Source organism: Equus quagga, chromosome 11, assembly GCF_021613505.1.
Source record: "Equus quagga isolate Etosha38 chromosome 11, UCLA_HA_Equagga_1.0, whole genome shotgun sequence".
NCBI lineage: Eukaryota > Metazoa > Chordata > Mammalia > Perissodactyla > Equidae > Equus > Equus quagga.
In genome coordinates this window covers 66,488,846-66,507,200 of record NC_060277.1, presented here as the reverse complement: position 1 = coordinate 66,507,200, position 18,355 = coordinate 66,488,846, and the positions used below count along the sequence as shown (strand labels likewise).

At 56.2% G+C, this 18,355-nt stretch overlaps 2 protein-coding genes across 5 annotated transcripts; one reads left to right on the top strand and one right to left on the bottom strand.

The window, feature by feature from the left end:
- Positions 1-368: 368 nt before the first annotated feature.
- ZBTB4 (zinc finger and BTB domain containing 4) lies at positions 369-14,633 on the bottom strand. 4 transcript variants are annotated; one of them, XM_046674986.1, is made up of 5 exons: positions 14,444-14,633; positions 9,482-9,611; positions 6,442-6,511; positions 4,915-6,020; positions 369-4,269 (listed from the first exon to the last, which is right to left on the bottom strand). In XM_046674986.1, exons 4-5 carry the CDS (start codon positions 6,009-6,011, stop codon positions 2,325-2,327), a joined length of 3,042 nt encoding a protein of 1,013 aa, XP_046530942.1. In that variant the 5' UTR covers positions 6,012-6,020; positions 6,442-6,511; positions 9,482-9,611; positions 14,444-14,633; the 3' UTR covers positions 369-2,324. The 4 variants fall into 4 exon arrangements, with proteins under 4 accessions (XP_046530942.1, XP_046530944.1, XP_046530940.1 ...); XM_046674988.1 differs by lacking the exon at positions 14,444-14,633 and adding an exon at positions 11,237-11,572; XM_046674984.1 differs by lacking the exon at positions 9,482-9,611 and having other exon boundaries at positions 14,444-14,632.
- A 1,018-nt stretch (positions 14,634-15,651) lies between these two features.
- Positions 15,652-18,134, top strand: SLC35G6 (solute carrier family 35 member G6). The gene is made up of 3 exons (XM_046676281.1): positions 15,652-15,719; positions 16,119-16,155; positions 16,207-18,134. Exons 1-3 carry the CDS (start codon positions 15,652-15,654, stop codon positions 17,218-17,220), a joined length of 1,119 nt encoding a protein of 372 aa, XP_046532237.1. The 3' UTR covers positions 17,221-18,134.
- Positions 18,135-18,355: the final 221 nt, after the last annotated feature.

The window sequence follows — 18,355 nt, the reverse complement described above, 5'->3', positions numbered from 1 at the left end:
CCCCCAGCTCAGATACATATATTTTTAATCTCCATTTCGCCACAATCTCACTTGTTGCCCAGAACCACCAAATTCTGGAAACTATTTTCCTAAATCATATATTCAGAAAAATAAATGTCTACAATCTCAGTTCTCCCAAAATGTCCATGGTTTTGGAATTTTGACCTGTTCTGAAATTCAGATTCCCCAGTCCATCCTCAACCCCTTCCATCTCCTGTGCCTTTTTGCCTCAGAGGAGTACAGGTTAAGGATATGGGGGGACTGTCATCGCATCTGCCCCCTGCCTCCAAGGCCTTCCTCAGTCTCTCTGTGGTTCCGCTGTGTGTGTGTGTGTGTGTGTGTGTGTATATATATATATAATTTGTGTGTAGATATATATATATGTATTCTTTATTATGTACTTTTTTCGCAGTTTTTCTAAAGTGCCAGAAACAAGATCTGTGGGAATTTTTTAGTGATATTTTTTGCATTTTTCCCTGTTTTAAACTTTTTTCCCCCCTTAAAAATTCGAACTTGGTACATTCAGTAGGAAACTCTTCACTCGGACTGTGGCCAAGACCAAGAAAAGTGCAAAGAGACAGAGGAGGAGTGAAGGAGCGACACTCCTCCATGGTTAACATTCAGGGAGCCTGTCGAAAACCTTCCCCGTCCTGTATGCTGGGAGGGTAAGGGGTAGCAGGAAGATGCTCCTGTCCCTCCCCCAAACTCACCTCCCTCCAAAAGCCATGATCTTGCCCTTTCAGCATCTGTTGAGAGGGCAGCCATCTTGGCCCCAGAAAACAGTAGCTGGGAAAAAGGCTGCCATTTTGATGACAGCAACTTTTCCCCTTTTAAAACTGCACTCCTCTAGTTCCCATTTGTCAAATTTGCTCCCCCAAATTTGCTCTCCCCTGTGAGCTGTTTTGTTTTGTTTTTTTTGTGTGGGTTTTTTTGAGGCAGGGGTGGGTGGGATGGGAAACGTTCATCCAATCACAGAGAGGGGAGGCCCAGTTATCAAAGAGAATTAGGAGCAAACATTTCTTCAACTCCCCCACTGGAAGGAAACATAGGGACCCCTGACCAGGGTTAACTAGTGCAAATTAGGGATTAGGGACTACTTAAGGTCCCTGCACCCCATCCCTAGGCTGGGATCTTTGGGTGTGGGGAACTGAGTCAAAAATGGGGTGTAAGGTGCTATTTTGGAGGGAAAGTTGGTGGGGATACCCCAAAGCCCACCAAGGGAGTAGGATGGTTTCCCAAAAACCATCTGGAGTGATTGGTGAGGAGAGCGACACTGGGGAAGATGAGGGTAAGGGTAAGGATGGGAGGTCATGTGCAAATCTTGGGCTTACCCACCCATCCAACTCCCATCATTTTTCTGGCTATTTGGTCTAGTCTGGGAGAAACCATCAGGAAAAAACAGGGAGAAAGTAGATTCCCTTCCCCATCCCATATGGAGCTCCTCCCTCCTGGCCCCCAAATCTGGTTTATCCCAGAAGAGGCCATATGCAGAGGCAGGAAGAGGTGTGCTCTACTCACCTCTTTTGCCTTGGAAGAATCTGGGGCTCACTAGATTTGGGGGTCAAGATAGGGCCAAGATTGATGCTGCCCTGGGCTGGGAAAGTACTCAGCCATGGAACAGACAGGTAGGTTCACCCTCCCCGCAACACCTCCTTGACCTGGATTGGGAGAGGCCATCTCCAGAGTCTAGGAGTATGAGGAAGAATATGGAAGATCCAAAGGCATGGAAGCCAAGGAAGGCATGGCATCTTAACGTGAAGGAAACGGACATAGAAACCCACGCTTGGGAAGAATGGAATCCAAAGCCATGTTCCCAGGTGGGGGGTGTCAGGTATCACAATGGTCTGGTCCAGGCCCTGGGCCATGAAGAATGGAATGTGCTAGGAAGCATCTGGGGAAGGGCTTAGAGAAAGCTTCAGAATGAGAGGGGATCATTATGGGAGAGAGATGGTTTCCCCCTAGGTTTACGAATTAGGGGGTCGGGTTAGACATTCAGAGCTGGTGGGGGCCATGAGTAGAGATTCTTATAAGTATATTGCTCAGTTGCCCCAAGGGCTGGAGAAGGGATGGGAGCTGGCCCTGCCCCTCATGGAGGCCATTCCCTGGAGGAGAACTGAGAGGGGAACCACCAAAGATCCCTTCCCAGGAGATGGGAAAACTACAATCTCACACAAAGCAGCCTGACCCCTGAGCTCCAGGGGCCCCCAAGTCCCTGCACAAGAGTGTAGAGGGACTCCCAAGGGGCAGGGAGGCCAGGGAGCTGGTAGTGGCGGGGGGTTCAGGGAGGGTGGCATCTGGTGAAAGGGGGGATCTGGGCCAAGAGCTCACCCCACATCTCCCTTCTGGGTTCTCTCGACCCCTGCCCTTTCCCCTTCTCCCTTAGGGGGCACTGGTGGAGGAAGAGTTGGGGGGGGTGGCGTTGGGGGGGTAGGGGGTGCTGCTTGAGGATTGACTGTGTAGCCAAAGACCCCTGGGAGGAAGGGAAGGGCCCCCCCTCCCTTCTCATCAGGTAGGACCATGTTAAGAGCAACCGGGAGAGCAGCCAAGTTGCTGAAGTTGTAAGGGTAGGCGGCAAGGAGCTGGGGGCCATAGACTAGTGGGTAGGGCTCAGGGTAGAAGGTGACTTTGGCAGCCCCCATTGCCTCCATGCGGTCCCCCTCCCCAGCCCCCACTGGCCCCTCACTCCCAGGTTTTCCCCTGCCACCGCCAGGTTCCCGGCCACCCCCAATTAGAGCCAGTGGAAATTCCTGCACAGGTGGGTAGGCATAGGTGCCCCCTCCTCCCACCACTGGGGGCTCCTCACCCCCCGAGATGACAGGGTCCTGGAGTGAGGCGGTCTTGGAAGCTTCCTCAGCAGCAGCACTCCCGCCACCTGCCTCCCCACTGGATGAGGAGACTTGCATCTCTTGGGGGGCTTCTTCCTTGACATCCCCAGGTCTGGTGCCGGTGCTGCCCTTGGAGTAGGCAATGACAGGTGTGGGGGTGCCCCCGGGCCGCTCGGCAGCATGCCTCTGCCCGTGGCGGCTCAGGGCGGCTGCCGTCTTGCACACCTTGGCGCAGTGAGGGCAGGCAAAGCGGGTGGAAGGCCTACGTCCAGCCCGGGAGCCATGGGAACCTCCACTGTGGGCCTCCTGGTGCTTTCGCAGCTTCCTCAGGGTGGCAAATGTCTGGGCACAGTCCCCACAGCGGTGCCTCCGCTCGCCACGGGCACGCCCTGTGGGGCCTTCAGCCGCGGGGGTCTCCTCCCAGCTCCTGCGTTCCAGCTTCTGTCTCCAGCGTGGTGGCCGGCGGCCTCTGGGCATCCCGCTGCCCCCACTGCTGCCTGCACCTGTAGCTCCAGCCTTGCGCTTGGGCTTGTATGAGTAGTAGGGCCTCCAGAGCTGGTCCTCCCCACCAGCCTTTGATTCCTCCTCCTCCTCCTCGTCCTCATCATCGTCGTCCTCTTCATCATCCTCCTCACTCTCCTCAATGTCCTCTCCGCTCAGCTCCCCAGGACGCAGGTCAGTTTCTGAGATGCGGCGCTTGACAATGGCCTCCTCACCGATTCGCACAGTGATCTGACACAGTGGAGGTGGAGCCTGTAGCTGAGAGGGGCCTCGGCCAGGCCCTGCAGGGGGACCCCCGCCCCCGCCAATCCCTCCAGCTGGCTTGGCTGTGTAGGTCAGAGTCCTTCCGGCCCGTGGGTTCCGGCCCTTGGCCTCCTCCGTGGCTGTGGCGGGCCCTGCGGCTGTTGCTGGGCTGCCCGCTGTGGCTACGCTGGCTGGTGTGGCTGCAGGCTCGGGAGGAGGAGGGGGGTACTCACGTTTTTTGGGAGGCCTCGGGGGAGCAGTGTAAGTGATGACCGAGGCGGCTTGGGCCCCCCCTGTGCTGGCTGGCCCACCCCCTGTTCCACCACTGCTACTGCCCCCATGAACAATGACAGATGGAGCTGGGTGGGCAAAAGTGATGACAGAGGGTGGCGGGCCAGGCTCTGGGGCAGGCGGGGGTCCAGGTGGTGGGCTGGCTGGCATTGCTGCAGGGGCCGGTGTGTTGAGGCTTGGAGAAAGGGGGGCCTCGGGGGCTCCCTGGCTGTAGGTCTTGTAGGGCCTCTTGGCTGCCCGCATGGGGAGCAGGCGGTACAGCTTGAGGGTGTTGAGCTTGGGCTTATAACCTCCATTGGGTGTCTTCTCACTGGCCAGGAGGCCAGGGCTAATGCCGTGGAAGGCTCGCTGGTGGGTCTTCAGGTTATAATAAGTGACAAAGGTCTCCCAGCAGAAGATGCACTGGTACCTGGGCCAGGACAGCAGGGAACAGGGCAGGGACAGAGCCATTTGAGTCAGGGGCCCTGAAGCCTGGGCCTCAGCTTCCCATGTCCTCTACTGCCCTCCACTCAGACTTCTAACTGCCCAAGCCATTTGCTCACTCTCCTTTTATGCTGCTGTCTCACTCGGCCAGCCTCAGGAGGGACCCTAATCCTAGCTCAGCTGTGAGATACTAGGCCTCAGCCATTCCATCTGTGAACCAGGAAGAATCACACACCTTGCCTAACTCACAAACTTTTTTTTGAAGCTCAAATGACAGGATGGGGAAATGTCTTATGAACAGGGACACATTCTGGAATACATATTAAAACTATTGGTGGACATGCTTGCACTCTCCCTAGTCCTTTCCTATGAGGGCAACTTTCTCTTTCCTCCTCGGCCTTCTCCACACCACCAAGCCAGGACATGGCACCTAGAGGTGCTAATAAACATCAACAGAAAGAAGTTGGGCTGGAGGGAGGATGACAGGTGAGTGATGGAGTAGGCCAGTCTCAGGATGATTGTCTAGGTCCCACCCTCTGCCCATTCCCTCCCTTGTCCATGTGGTCCCTGAGTGCTGACCCTTGACCCCTCCCCCTCCACCCACCCCATCCAGGCCCTCAAGGCCACTCACCTGCGTTCCCCGGTGTGCCACACCTCATGCTTGGTGCGGTACTCAGCCAGGGCGAACACCTTCTCACAATAGCGGCAGGGGTACTTCCTCCGCCACGAGTGTACATTACTGTGCCGCTTCAGGCTGGACAGGGTCACGTAGGAACGCTCGCAGGCCGCGCACACATACAGCACGTGGCCACCCACCACCTTCACCACGTGCTCCGGGCCACCGCGGAAGCCCACTGGTGGGGGCAGGGCTGAGGCGTCCACTCCTGCAGGACCACTGGGGCCTGAGCCCCCGGCTGTCAGCCCTGCAGACCCCTGAGTGCTGGCCCCCCGTCTGCACTGTGCCTCATGGGTCTGTAGCCGCTTGGGATGGATGAAGCTTTTCCCACATCGGGGGCAGGGGAGGGGCTGCCGGGGCAGGGTGGGCTGCGAGTCAGAAGCCTGGGCCTCAGCCCTGTCACTCTCCCATTCCCCAGCTGGCCTAGGCCCAGGCCCGAAGCTGTCCTCTTCAGGCTGCGAGGTGGCCATGGGGGCTGGGGCAGGAGGTACCCAGGCATCACCTCCCTCCCCGAGGCCCTGCAGGCGGGAGATGCCCAGACGCCGCCCCAGAGCTCCGATCTCTGCCACAGCTGCCCCGTCCCCTCCACCGCCAGGTAGTGCAAGCCGGGCACTGTAGATGAAATTGAGGACATCAGAGAAGGCAGCTGCTGGGACCCCTGGCAGCTCCAGGACCCGGGGAGGGGATGATGCAGGGGGTGAGGCTGGAGGGGGAGAGGAGGAGGAAGAGGAGGAGGAGGAGGAGGAAGAGGAAGAGGAGGAGGAGGAAGAGGAGGAGGAGGAAGAGGAGGAGGAGGAGGAGGCAGCTGTGGTGGTGGCAGGGTTGGGGGCCGAGCCCCCAGTAACTGGTGGGAGGGGCAGTGGGGCTGAAGCCAGCAGGGCCTCTCTGAAGAAGGGACTAGAAGCAGCCAGGACGCTGCGGTGAGCAGGGAACTTGGTGTCTCCGGCTATGAGGGTGACGTCACAGAAGAGGCCACGGAGCCGCTGCTCATTGAGCTGGCGCAGGACGGCGGGGGCATGGGACGGATCCGTCACCTCTGCAGGGGGGGGCATGGCGCCAGCCTAGATGGAGGAGAAGAGGCCAGGGGAGGGTCTCAGAGGCCAGGCAGAGGGCAGGGGCCTCTAAAACCAGGGAGATGAGCTGCGAGGGGGTTGGAGGTTGTTGGTCAGAGACTAGAGGAAGGCTTACTTCTGGTCACAGAAGTCAGGGGTTAACCTTAGCCACCTACGTCTGGCCAGTGGGGCTGGAAGAGGCCAGGGATACCTCAGGTCATGATGAAGGTCAAGGGGTCAAAACCTCCAAAGTCACAGACTAGAGAGGTAAGCAATGGACACTTCTGTCTCACTGGAAGGAGGAAAGAGCCCCCACAACTACTGATGACCATTTCACAGGACTTCCCAGCTTAGACAAAATGGCTGCCCTTGCTGGCCTGCTGCCTTAGATCCAATTTCTCCTAGATGCAGACCTCTTGCACCGTCTCACCTGAGAGCACAGCCAACATGGAGTGGAGTGGGGGTGGCTCAGCGAGTCCCTTCTGCAGGGCCTCTTCCTTCTGTGGAGAAACAGAAACCATGTCCTCAGGAAGGGAACTGGGAAGGAAAGGACCCCAGGAGGTGGGGGGTGGTACAGCACTTGGGGTCAGAGAGGATGCCTGGGCTGCTCTGCAGACCCTGACCCTCCGTCAGGCTATTTGTTTAGCTGCATCCAATGAGACCTAGGAGGTCACACAGATTATTGCAAAGCCTTGTTCTGCTGGCCCCAAGAAGTACAGGAACAAGATAATTTGCATATTCCCAATGTACCTCAAAATGATACAGCAGCATAGTTCAATCCCATAGGTCCAGGGAAGCCTGTTGGATCACTCTCAAGTCCCTTTGGCCCAATCTTTGGGCTCAAAGGAAATCAGAGATTTGCATGTTTTCTTTTATTATAATAGTCTCATTTACATATCAAAATAGATTTGCTAGAGCTTTTTTATTGGATCAAGCTGCTAGATATTCAGAGTAGGAGAGGACCTCTTCTCACACACACCAGACTCACAAATCTCAGAGGGGGTTTCTGATCCAGGTGTCATGCGACTACCAAAGACCATGGATTCATACATACGTGCCAACTTGCTCCAGTCTCTGGAGGGCACTGGAAAGGCCACCAGACTCAGAGTGAGGAGGCTCATGTCCCACTCCTTACTCTGAGAGCTTGCAGCCTTGGGACTTTGGCTTAAAAAGGGGGGAGGTGGGCTGGCCCAGTGGCGCAGTGGTTAAGTTCACCCGTTCCACTTCGGTGGCCCAGGGTTCGCCGGTTCAGATTCTGGGTGCAGACATGGCACCGCTTGGCAAGCCATGCTGTGGTAGGCATCCCACATATAAAGTTAGAGGAAGATGGGCACAGATGTTAGCTCAGGGCCAGTCTTCCTCAGCAAAAAGAGGAGGATTGGCAATAGATGTTAGCTCAGGGCTAATCTTCCTTAAAAAAAAAAAAGTGGGGGGGAGGGAACGTAACCCCTACCTCACCTCTTTCTGGGAGGCTCACCCAAAGGAATACCAGATGACCCAAACATGAGCTGTGGCAGTCACCGCACAGAAAGCACCTCACAGCTGTTTCTCTTGTGTGGGCACAGACAGCGCTTTGGGGTCCCATTTTTCAGTTGAAGATTTGAGTTTCAGAGTCAGAGAGTGACTTGGCCAAAGTCACATAGAGCTGGTAATAACAGGTGGGGCCTGTTCACAGAGCCAGGCCTGCTGATCTGAGAGCAGAGGTCTCAGCCCATCGTCCACCCTCCACGAAGCGTGGGAGCTCTCTCCTTCTGAATGCCCTGGGTCACACATGTCCTCTGAGGAGTCCTGCATCAGGAGTACCTCATACAATTCCCACGCCCCCCAAAAAGCTCTTTTCCCATGTATTACGCATACTATCTGGACTGAAAGACCTTCCTTCCACAGCCCGATTCATGTTCCCAAAAGATTGCTCTGACTCCTCTCCTGGAGGAGGAGGAAGGTGGTAAAGAGGAGTGATATCCCAAAGTTCTGAGAGCCCCAACTGCCAGGCACATGCCAGCACTGTGTCAAGTGTTACCTTGTCAGTTGCTGGATTGCAGATGGGTCAGGAATCCTGGGGAAGCCCCCCTCGCCCCTACTGCTCCACTTGTGGGCTGGTGTTCAGTTCTGGTCATAAACTGAGGAAAAACAGCAAGGACTCCCACTCCCTTCCGTGATAGCCCCTTGCCCACTGGGACCCCCAAGAGTCAGTGCTTTTCTTGCACCACCTCATCTGCTCCTCAGCACTTCTCCATTTTAAATTGACAGACTGAGGCTGAGAGATGCCGGGTAGCTCGCCCAAGGATATACAACCAGTTAGTAGCAGGGCTGGATCCTGATCCCAGGAAGTTTGGCTCCAAAGGCTGTGTTCTTGACTGTACCACATCAGGAAGAATGACGTTTACAGCTGTGATATTGTGATATAATAAGAAGTATATATATTTGCTCTTCATCCCTGTTCCTGACACGCAGCTCCTAAAACTCTTGTAATTTCCCAAGTGATGGGGTGCTAGCAGCATCTTCTGTTCTAACATTTGGTCTTTGACCCTGGTTCCTAACACCAAGCTCCTAAATCCCTTGGTGTTTCCTGGGTGACAGGAGCATCTTTGGTTCTAATGAGGTGACTCTTGGTGGGCTCCTGGATGGCTTCAGAACAGGGGCTGGTCACTAGAAAGACCAAGCCATGATTAGAAGCTTGGAACTTTCAGCCCCGGCCCCCAACCTCTGGGGAGGAGAGAGGGCCCGGAGACTGAGTTAATAATTGATCACGCCTACGTGATGAAGCCTCCATAAAAATCCCTAAACCATGGGGTTCAGAGAGCTTTTGAGTTGGTAAACACATCCACATGTCGTGAGGGTGGTGCGCCCCAACTTCGTGAAAACAGAAGCTCCTATACTCAGGACCCTTCTAGACCTCACCCTATGTACCTCTTCATCTGGCTATTCATCTGTGTTATCACATCCTTTTATACAAGAAACCAGTAAACGTAAGTAAGTGTTTCCCTCAGTTCTATGAGCCATACTAGCAATTATCGAATCTGAGGAGGGGCCATGGGAAACTTCAATTTATAGCTGGTCAGTCAGAAGGACAGGAGGCCCAGACTTGCAACTGGCATCTGAAGTGGGGGCAGTCTTGTGGGACTGAGTCCTTAACTTGTAGGATCTGATGCTGTCTCTGAGTAGGGTGCCAGAATTCAGTGGGATTGTGGGACACCCAGCTGGTGTCAGAGAATTGGTCAGTGTGGGAAAACCCCACACATTTGGTATCAGAAGTGTTGTGAGTAGAATGTATAGAAAAACTGCTGTGTTTTTCTCTCAACAGCACTCACTAGGGCCCCCACTAGCCCATCTAGCATCTTTCTGAAAATTAGAGGAAGCGAGAAAAAATTAGATGGGCTCCTTCCTCCAGGAGGCAGCGGCCCTGCACAGGTGAGCAAAGCAGAGGTTTGAGTCCAGCCCCCGTTACCCTCTTGGCCGGGCCTGCCTACCTGCACAACCTGTGCAGCGGGCTCGGTGCCTACTGAGGCGTGGCTGTGTGCTCCCAAGGTGCGTGGAGCAGGCCTGTCAGGGCTTCTTCGAACCACAGAGGTCAAAGCTGGTCTGGCCCTTAGAGATCACCTAGAATCAACATCATCATGGTACTTATAGCTGCCATTTATGAAATGCTTATTACATGCCACAGTGCAAGCATTTTATCTGCATCCTCTCATTTCAACACTCAAAAGGCCCACAGGGAGGCAGGGACTATCATCACCCCATTGCAGAGGTGAGGAAACTGAGGCTTTAAATGCTCTAAACTCCTCACTTTCAGGTAGAAAGTAGTGTAGGGTGATGTACCCCTGGTTTCATGACTAACCAAGTCAGGGTTCATCTGCCCCATCACTAGCCACTGTCCTGCAAGGGCTTATGGGAGATGGAGAAGACACTAGCTATATGACCCTGGGCAAGCTGCTTAACCTCTCTGGATCTCAGTTTCCTTGTCGACAAGGTGGGATAATGAACAGCTCTCATCGTAGGGTTGTCGGCAGTATCTAGAAGAGTGTGTGGCACACGGTAAATGCTCAGTAAGTGCTAGCTCTCCTTATCATTTTGGAACTCAGACCCGGAAAATGGTGGGGGGAAGTGGTGAAGAAAAAGAGGCAGAAATCAGGCTTCACGGTAGGTTTGGTGGCTCTGTGGTTTTTAGTTTTTTATTTGTTTTTACCATTTCTCTACTCTTGACTGGCTGTGTGATCTTAGAAGTGTGACTGAGGGGGGCATCTGAGCACTGCCACCAGACACACTCTACTTCTTGCTGTTCCTTTTGCCTGGAATGTTCTTTCCTCAGATAGCCTCCTGCCTTGCTGCCCCACCTCCTTGAAGCCTTGAATCAAAAGTCACATTCTCCTGGAGGCCTTCCCTGGTCACACCCTACCTCCCCAAACTTCCTATCCCTCTCCCCGACTTTTTCTTCTTGGCACTTAGTAAACACGTTGTTCATTTATCTCTAGAATGTACCCTCCAAGGGAAGGGAGATTTTTGTCTGGTTTGTTTACTGCAACTTCCAGTGCTTAGAACAGCGCCTGAGACATAATGGGGGATTAAAAAAAATTTAGTGAATGAATGGAACTGCCTTCTTCAAAGTCTGCTGGAGTCTGTCCCCCCTCAGGAAGGAAGTCATCCTCAGGGCCAGACGGAGGTGGCCAGGAGCCGGGGATGATAAGCATAACCTGACCACTTCTGAGGCTTCATGCTTTGCCTGATATACTTCCAGGGCTTGACATGTGTTGCCTCATTTAAGCATGTCCTCAAAGTGGCCATCCAAAGTCGCTGTTTATTTTATCCCAGTTTTACAGATGAGGAAACTGAGGCTCACAGAGGGATACACCTTGCTCAAGGTCACACAGCTTGTGACCAGTAGAGTCAAAATTCAAATCCAGGCCTGCGTGAACTCAGACGCCGAGTCTTTTCCTCTCCATACTGCCAGATCGTCCCCTGAAGGGGCCTACGGCTGGCCAGGTTACAGAAATCACCACACAAGGTCTCTGCACTAGGTGCAAACTGTGTCATGTCCGACTCTGCCCTTTCCCTCGCTCCCCACATCCAGAGGTCACCAAGTCTGGTCGAATCTGCAGCCCAGTTTGGGAATAGCTCTGGAAGCCTTCCCTTCAACCCATCTCTGGCCCCACACTAGCTCAGGGCCTTGGTAACACTCACATGGTCCAAGGCCATGGCCTCAGCCATTCCCCTGCCTCCAGGCTTACCTTCCACCGTCCAGCCTTCCTCTCCCTGAGGGCCAGCTTCCCCAACGCAGCTCAGGTGGTATCACTCCTGGGCCCAGAAACCTTCGCGGGTCCCCATTCACTCCAGAATAAAGCTCAAATTCCTCAGCCAGCCAGTCAAGGGTCTAGCTCCAATCTTCCTTTCTAGTCTTGCTTGTGTCAGCCCCCCTCAAGCACGCAGTGTGCTCTCCAACCTCAGTATGTCTCACACTCCCATGCTTTTGCCCACGCTGGTTCTCCTACCAGAAATGCAACCTTTCCCCAGCCTCTTCCCCAAATCCCTCCGAAATGTGAAAATCGAATTCAAACGACACCTCCCTCATGGCCCTCCCTGACCCACAGGACAAAGACAAGCTCTCCTTCACCTGGCTCATCAACATTTTGTGCCCCAGTGGCCAGCTCTCAGCAGCAGACATTAGGTTCTCGCTCCCCAGGCTGGGCCTCCCTGAGTCACCATTTGAGCACACCGCTGAAATGAAGTGGCGCAGGTGCTAAGTTCTGCAGAGACTGGGGAGAAGTGTGTGTGTGTGCATCTGTGTGTAGTGGAGGTGCACAGAAAGGCCCAGAGAAAGTTTCAGGAGGGTAGCAGAGGACAGCATACAAGAGCACAGGATTTGGAACCTGACTGCCTGGGTTCAAATCCAGCTTCACCTCTTCCCAGCTAAGTGGCTTTGGGCAAATTACTTGTCTGGGCCTCAGCTATCTCATCTGAAAAAAAGAAGTAATTAGAACACCTATTTCCACAGAGCATTGCAAAGACGAAATAAGTGATCGTATGTAAAAGCACTGAGAATAGTGCCTGGTACACAGTAAGTGCTAAATAACTGTTTACAGCTATTATTATTAGCCAAGGCCCGAGAAGAGGCTCCATGCTGGCAGAGGGCTAACAGTGGCTGGCACAGGCATAGCCCCCACTTGTAGCTACTTTCCAGGTACATTTCCCACGTGGTACGTACTTACCACTCTGTAGGAAGACAGGCAAGGCAGGTAACTAGCCCCATTTTACAGATGAGGAACTGAGGCTCACTCAGGGTAAGTGCCAGTGAGGAAGTGGTAGGGCCAGAACTCCTCAGTTCTAGTCTAGGCCTCCTTCCCCTCCACCAGGCTGTCGTGCACCTGTTGTGCAGGCCTCACACAGCAGCCAGCACCCCCCATGCAGGAGGGCCCTGCCATAGTGCCCTCTGCAGCCCCCATGCATATCCACCTTTCCAGCCTGGCCAGGCGCAGTCCACAGTGGTGTGCACACTTGGAGCACACCACTCACCCTTACACACACACACACATCTACAGAACAGCCCAGGCCCCAAAGGTGAGGAAAACCTGTTCTGAGGAATCTGCCTAGTGAGCGAATTCCGTTCCCAGACCCTTCCACAGTCGCAGGAGCGGCCCAGTGTGCGTCACAGAAGAGACGGAAAAGCAGAGATACCCGTAAGGGGGGCAGAGAGAGGGTGAAGCAGGAGGAGGAGACTGAAAACTTCGTGTTTCTTTTTTCCATTTCAGTGACAAGAGTCACACCCGGCCTTTACGTAAACATGGCCAAGGAGCCACTCTGTCCAAGCTCAGTTTCCTTGCAGCCGCCAGGCCTCTCCTCCCGGTGACCCTGACATGCTGGGCGGGCCAGTGAGGGGCAAGCACACAGACCCTGCACAAAGACTAGCTGGGCCACCACGACAACACCCAGGCCTCCCGCCGGCTGCCCTTGCTCTGCCCCATATTTATCTCCCTGCCTTCTTCATAACATATCCCCACAGCAGCCCCACACGGCCACTTAAACACACAGAAGGCAGGCACGCACACAGCTTGTGCTGATCTCCAGTCTGAGGCCCACATTGCCCTTGTCACGCCACCTCCCTCCCCACAAGTGTTTTCTGACCAGCTCGCCTCCCAGCCCAACAGCACAGACAGGCTCCCACAAACAACGTCACAAAAGAATCCTGTAGAGAATGTTGCAAACACACAACCTTTCCCTTGCTCGGCTGCCCATGATCCCATAAACACAACCTGCACATTCCACCCAAAGCCCCTCACACCAGTGCCAGCTGCCCCACAAGTATCTGAGACACACCTTGGGGTTTCTCACTTCCCACATGATCCCAGAGACCTGAGTTCTAGAGGCGCACCCCCCATGTGACTTGCTCCTCACAAAGACACACAAACCCATCCAGCGGGCCATCCTCACCAGGACTGGACCACACCTCAGCAGCACCACAGAAACTGGACCCAGACGTGACACCTTCCGACTCAAAGGTACACAACCACCGCCTCCACACGAGCACATACACCCTGCACTCTGGTACCCTCCAGAGCACTTACACCAGGCCAGCTATGCAGAAAACAACAGTTCATAAACAGTTCATATGTGCAGCACAAGACATACGTGCAAGAAAACACATGCCGGTATAAAACATACATAAAACCCTACATCTAACAAACTCCACATGTATTATGCTCTGCTTGGACTGCAGACCTGTCACCCAAAGCCACAGGGCCACGTCTTGTAATTCTGCCCCACAACACTGGACACCCCTCCATCTGGCTTGCTGTCCCCATGGCCCTGGTAGGGCCCTACCCGGACCCCTGGCTGCCAGACCAGCAAACAGTGGTGCCCAGGAGAGGTTTACCTTGCCCCACAACACAGCAGGAGACACACAATCTGCAGGACTCACAGCCACAACCCTGCCCCGACGGCGCGGCGGCTCCGGGGCCCCCGCTCGCCCTGCGCACCCCGCACACCCCAACTCTGGGGCGCTCCGCGGCCCACCCCTCCCCCTCTCCGCCTGGCTCCTACGCCATCGCCCTCCCAGCAGCTTGCAGCGCCGGCCCGGGCTCACACCCGCCCCACCCCACCCCCAACCTGCCCTACAAGGGGAGGGGGACACTAGGCTGCAGAATTAACCCTTCAAATGAGGAGTGAGCACGGCCCCTTCCACGGCCACAGGCCATCGCGCCCCCCGGCCACCGCTCGGTCTGATGCCGTACCGGGGCCCCCTTAGTCGCCCCCCAGCGCCGTGCGCGCCTGGGGGCGGGGCCAGGCTCAGCCCCCGACCCCTGAGCCCCCAGGTCAACCCCAAAGGGGAGCGGTCTGGCGCGGGGCGCGGCTAGGGCCCCCGCGGCGCCGGGCAGCGGGGAGGGGGCCCGGCTGTTGGCTCCGGTCCGCCCTGGCCCTGCCCGGTTCGCGCCGGGGCCCACCTGACTGCGATGGCGCCGCGTCCGCCAGGCCCGGCTCATCACCGTGGCCGCCCCCGGCCGCTCCGGCTTCGCCCGCCTCCAGCTCCGGCTCCGGCTCCGGCTCCGGCCCCGGCCCCGGCCCCCCCAGCGCCCGGCCCCGGCCCGGCCCCGCCGCCGCCGCCGCCGCTGACATCATCGGCTCCCCCCGCCCCGGTCCTACCCCCACCCCCACCCCCGGAAACAGTCCCCCCCCAGCGCCGCCGCCGCCGCCGAGAGGAGGCCGGCGCAGCGCAGCCGACACCGACACCAGCCTCGGGGCTTGGGCTTGGGACAAGCGCGCCCGACGGCCTTTGCTCGGACCGATCCCAGGAAGGGAACGGCGCCGCGCAGGGCCGCCGGACGGGTGGGCACCGAGTGGGGCGCGGGCCTGGCTGCAGCACCCCCGCAGGGCCGCACGACCACCCACTCCCTATGAAGGGACTCCCCACCCCCACCCCCCCGCCCCCTGCACGCCCTTCACTCAGCGGTGCACACCGCCCAGACCCAGAGCACGCACACCCTCTCCGGGCGCAGACACACAACATGGCAGGCTTACAGTCAGGCCCAGTGGAACCGGCAGATCGAGGCTCAGCACACTTACTGGGCAGCCCTGGACACACACAAACAGAAACACACACCCTCCCCAGAAGTGCACAGGGACCCCCACCGGGCCACAGGCCAGGAAGGCCCCAGCCCCGCTGACACGCACAAATAATGACTACCAGCGCAGATGAATACGCAGCTTGGTATTTTGTCCCCACGGCAGAAATATCCACGTCTATATACTTGTGGGTAAATGCACAGGCCTTGGTGTGGGCCTCCTGGGACAGCACCAACAAAACACCAGGTGGAAGCACACAGAAGAAACACATTCCTGAAACTCCAGAGGGACAGTCTCAGAGACTCCTCCCCGGTGTTCAAAAATTCAAAACTCAGGAGACAGAGGAGCCGGCCCTCAAAGCTCCATTCCATAAAACCTTTCTGAAACAAGGCGAGACACAGATAAATTAACTTAAAACCAAAGGAGTCTCATCACACAGAACTCGTGAAGAGAAAAAAGAATCAGACAAACTCCGGAGTCGAAGACATAGATATAAAGCAAGCAGAGTTGGAAACAATAAGAAAACAGGCCCACCCCCACTCAGGAAGGTTCCAGGGAAGAACCCCACCCCCACTCCAACCAGGTCACAATGGCTGGAGCTCTCATGGGTCCAGGCCCCCTGACCCAGGAGAAGAGGAGGAAGTCCAAGGAAAGATGGTGAGTGTGGAGGCCAGCGGGGCATAGACCCCCTCCCTGTAGCTTCTGGCTGTTCCCTTTCCCCTCCTCCCCTAAAACTTCCCAGCTGTCCTAGAGACACCCACAAATGAAATTCATAATGGTGTACCCAGATGTCTCTGGAACCTGTGACATCATACAGACACACAGCATCTGAGGCCGCCTCCCCTTCCTCAAACCAACAGAGCATCCCTGGGTCCTCTCTTTCTCCTCCCCAGGAACAATTTACCCAGAGAAACTCAGTGCTCCAGGACCGCTCACTCTCAACTTCCTGCTTTAGAGGCTCAAGGCCCACATTGCACCACCTCATCCATCTTTCAGGCCCTTTCTAGCTCCCAAGAGTTCCTCAGCAACACAGCCTGCTCCTCTACTATCCCACAGGGTCCCAGCCCCCAGCCTGGCATTTGCCTTGCCCCAGGTCCTCTGGGCTATGGCTGCCCTAATGCCCGAGCTCCTTTCTCCCTAACAGGCTGGCAGTCACCCCTACTTCAACCTGTCCGACTTCACCCAGCCATCGCCGCCCTCCACTCCGCCCAGCCTCCCCTCGCATCAGCGCTGCCGGCCCTCCAATGCCACCAAGGGCCTGCTCATGGCCCTGCTGGGTGGGGGCCTGCCCGCTGGCTTCGTGGGCCCCTTCTCCCGTATGGCTTACCAGGCCTCCCACTTACCCTCGCTGGAGCTGCTCATCTGTCGATGCCTCTTCCACCTCCCCATTGCCTTGCTACTTAAACTGCGTGGCGACCCACTGTTGGGACCTCCCGATGTTCGGGGCCGGGCCTGCCTCCACGCCCTGCTCAACGTCCTCAGCATTGGATGCGCCTACAGTGCGGTTCAGGTGGTGCCCCCTGGCAACGCTGCCACTGTCCGCAAAGGTTCTTCCACCGTGTGCTCTGCCCTCCTCGCCCTCTGCCTCGAGAGCCAGGGTCTCAGCGGCTACGATTGGTGTGGCCTGTTGGGCAGCACCCTGGGACTAATCATCATTGTGGGACCTGGACTAGGGACGCTGCAGGAGGGGACCACGGGCCTCTACACCGCCCTGGGCTATGTGCTCGCTTTCCTGAGTGGCCTGGCACTGTCCCTAGGGCTTCTAGTGTATCGCTCCCTGAACTTCCCCTCCTGCCTACCAACAGTGGCCTTCCTGTTTGGCTTGGTGGGGCTAGCAGTCTCCGTGCCAGCCCTCTTTGTGCTGCAGACCCCCATACTGCCCAATGATCTTCTGAGTTGGACCTGTGTGGGGGCAGTGGGGATCCTTGCCCTGGTCTCCTTTGTGTGTGTGAGCTATGCGGTCACCAAGGCCCACCCTGCCCTAGTGTGTGCCGTCCTGCACTCCGAGGTGGTGGTGGCCCTGATGCTGCAGTATTATGTGCTCTATGAGAATGTGGCACCTTCTGACATCATGGGGGCAGGGGTGGTGTTGGGTAGCATTGCCATCATCACTGCCCAGAACCTCAGCTGTGAGAGGGAAGGGCAGGTGGAGGAGTGAGATGGAACTTGAGAGCCTGGGGGTTGGGGGGGCAGGGGTAAATAGAAGGAGAGACTGGAATACAAACATAGGAGAACAAGTGACTGCAAAAGAACTGGTGTGGGAGAGGGAAACCCCTTGGAGTCAAGGGTGACTTGGGGACCTTGGGGATGTGGTAGAGAGGGACTGCCTGGAAGACCTAGGGACCAAGAGATGTGGAGTCTAGGCTGGGGCTTGGAGATCAGGGCATAACTAAGGGATAAGGTCTGAGCAGCACATCAAAGGGGCTGAGGCAGGCAGGCCATGAGCCATGGGGAGGATTTTCCCCTCAGAAGCAGAGAAGAGCATTGGGGCTGGAGTGTTTGGGGCTTTCAGACAAACAGAGCAAGCAGCTGTGCTGGGGGAAGGGAGTGTGCATTTTTTCCCTGAGCGTCGGTTTCCCTTCCTCGTGGTTGTGCCCCCCTCCCCCTTGGGGTGGTGACGTGACATTGACATCAAACGAGGATCACTCTGAATGTGGCTGTGCAGTTGGTGTCATCTCTGCTTCGGAAGAAGAGTGCAAGTCCTACCCTGTTCTTATTGGAGAATCCCTTGGGATCCCCGCCCCCCATCTTATTTCTGAAATATTCTAGAAGGGGGAGGATTTCCTAATGTTCAGACGCCTTGACCTCGAATCCCCCAGGACTTCTGTGTCCCGCCCCACGGCTAATCTGCTTTTCCCGGATTGTCGCGGTCCCGTGATCGCTCCCGGACAGCGGCCAGCCTCCTTCTGGAGCAGGTCTCCGAGCTGAGGCCTCTTCGACCGGTTCAGGCCGGGGATCCAGGACCAGAGCTCCGTACAGCGCTCCATTAGAGGCCAGGAGATGCCCACCCCTACCAGGAGGCCGCTCAATAAATATCAGCTACTTCCGGACAAGCAATTGGCCTCGCCATCTTGATCTGTTCATGCATATTCAGCACGGTCACTGCATATTCATGACCAAGGACGGCCCCAGCACTCCCCTCTCCGGGAACCCACTTGGGAGGACCCGACTGGCCCCGCCTCCTTCATTACCGATTCGCAGAACAGACCATTTTCCAGGGCGTGCGGGGGGTGTGTGTGTTAATGAGAGACTTTTGCGGGAGACGAAACCACACTCCAAACTAGGATAAAAGC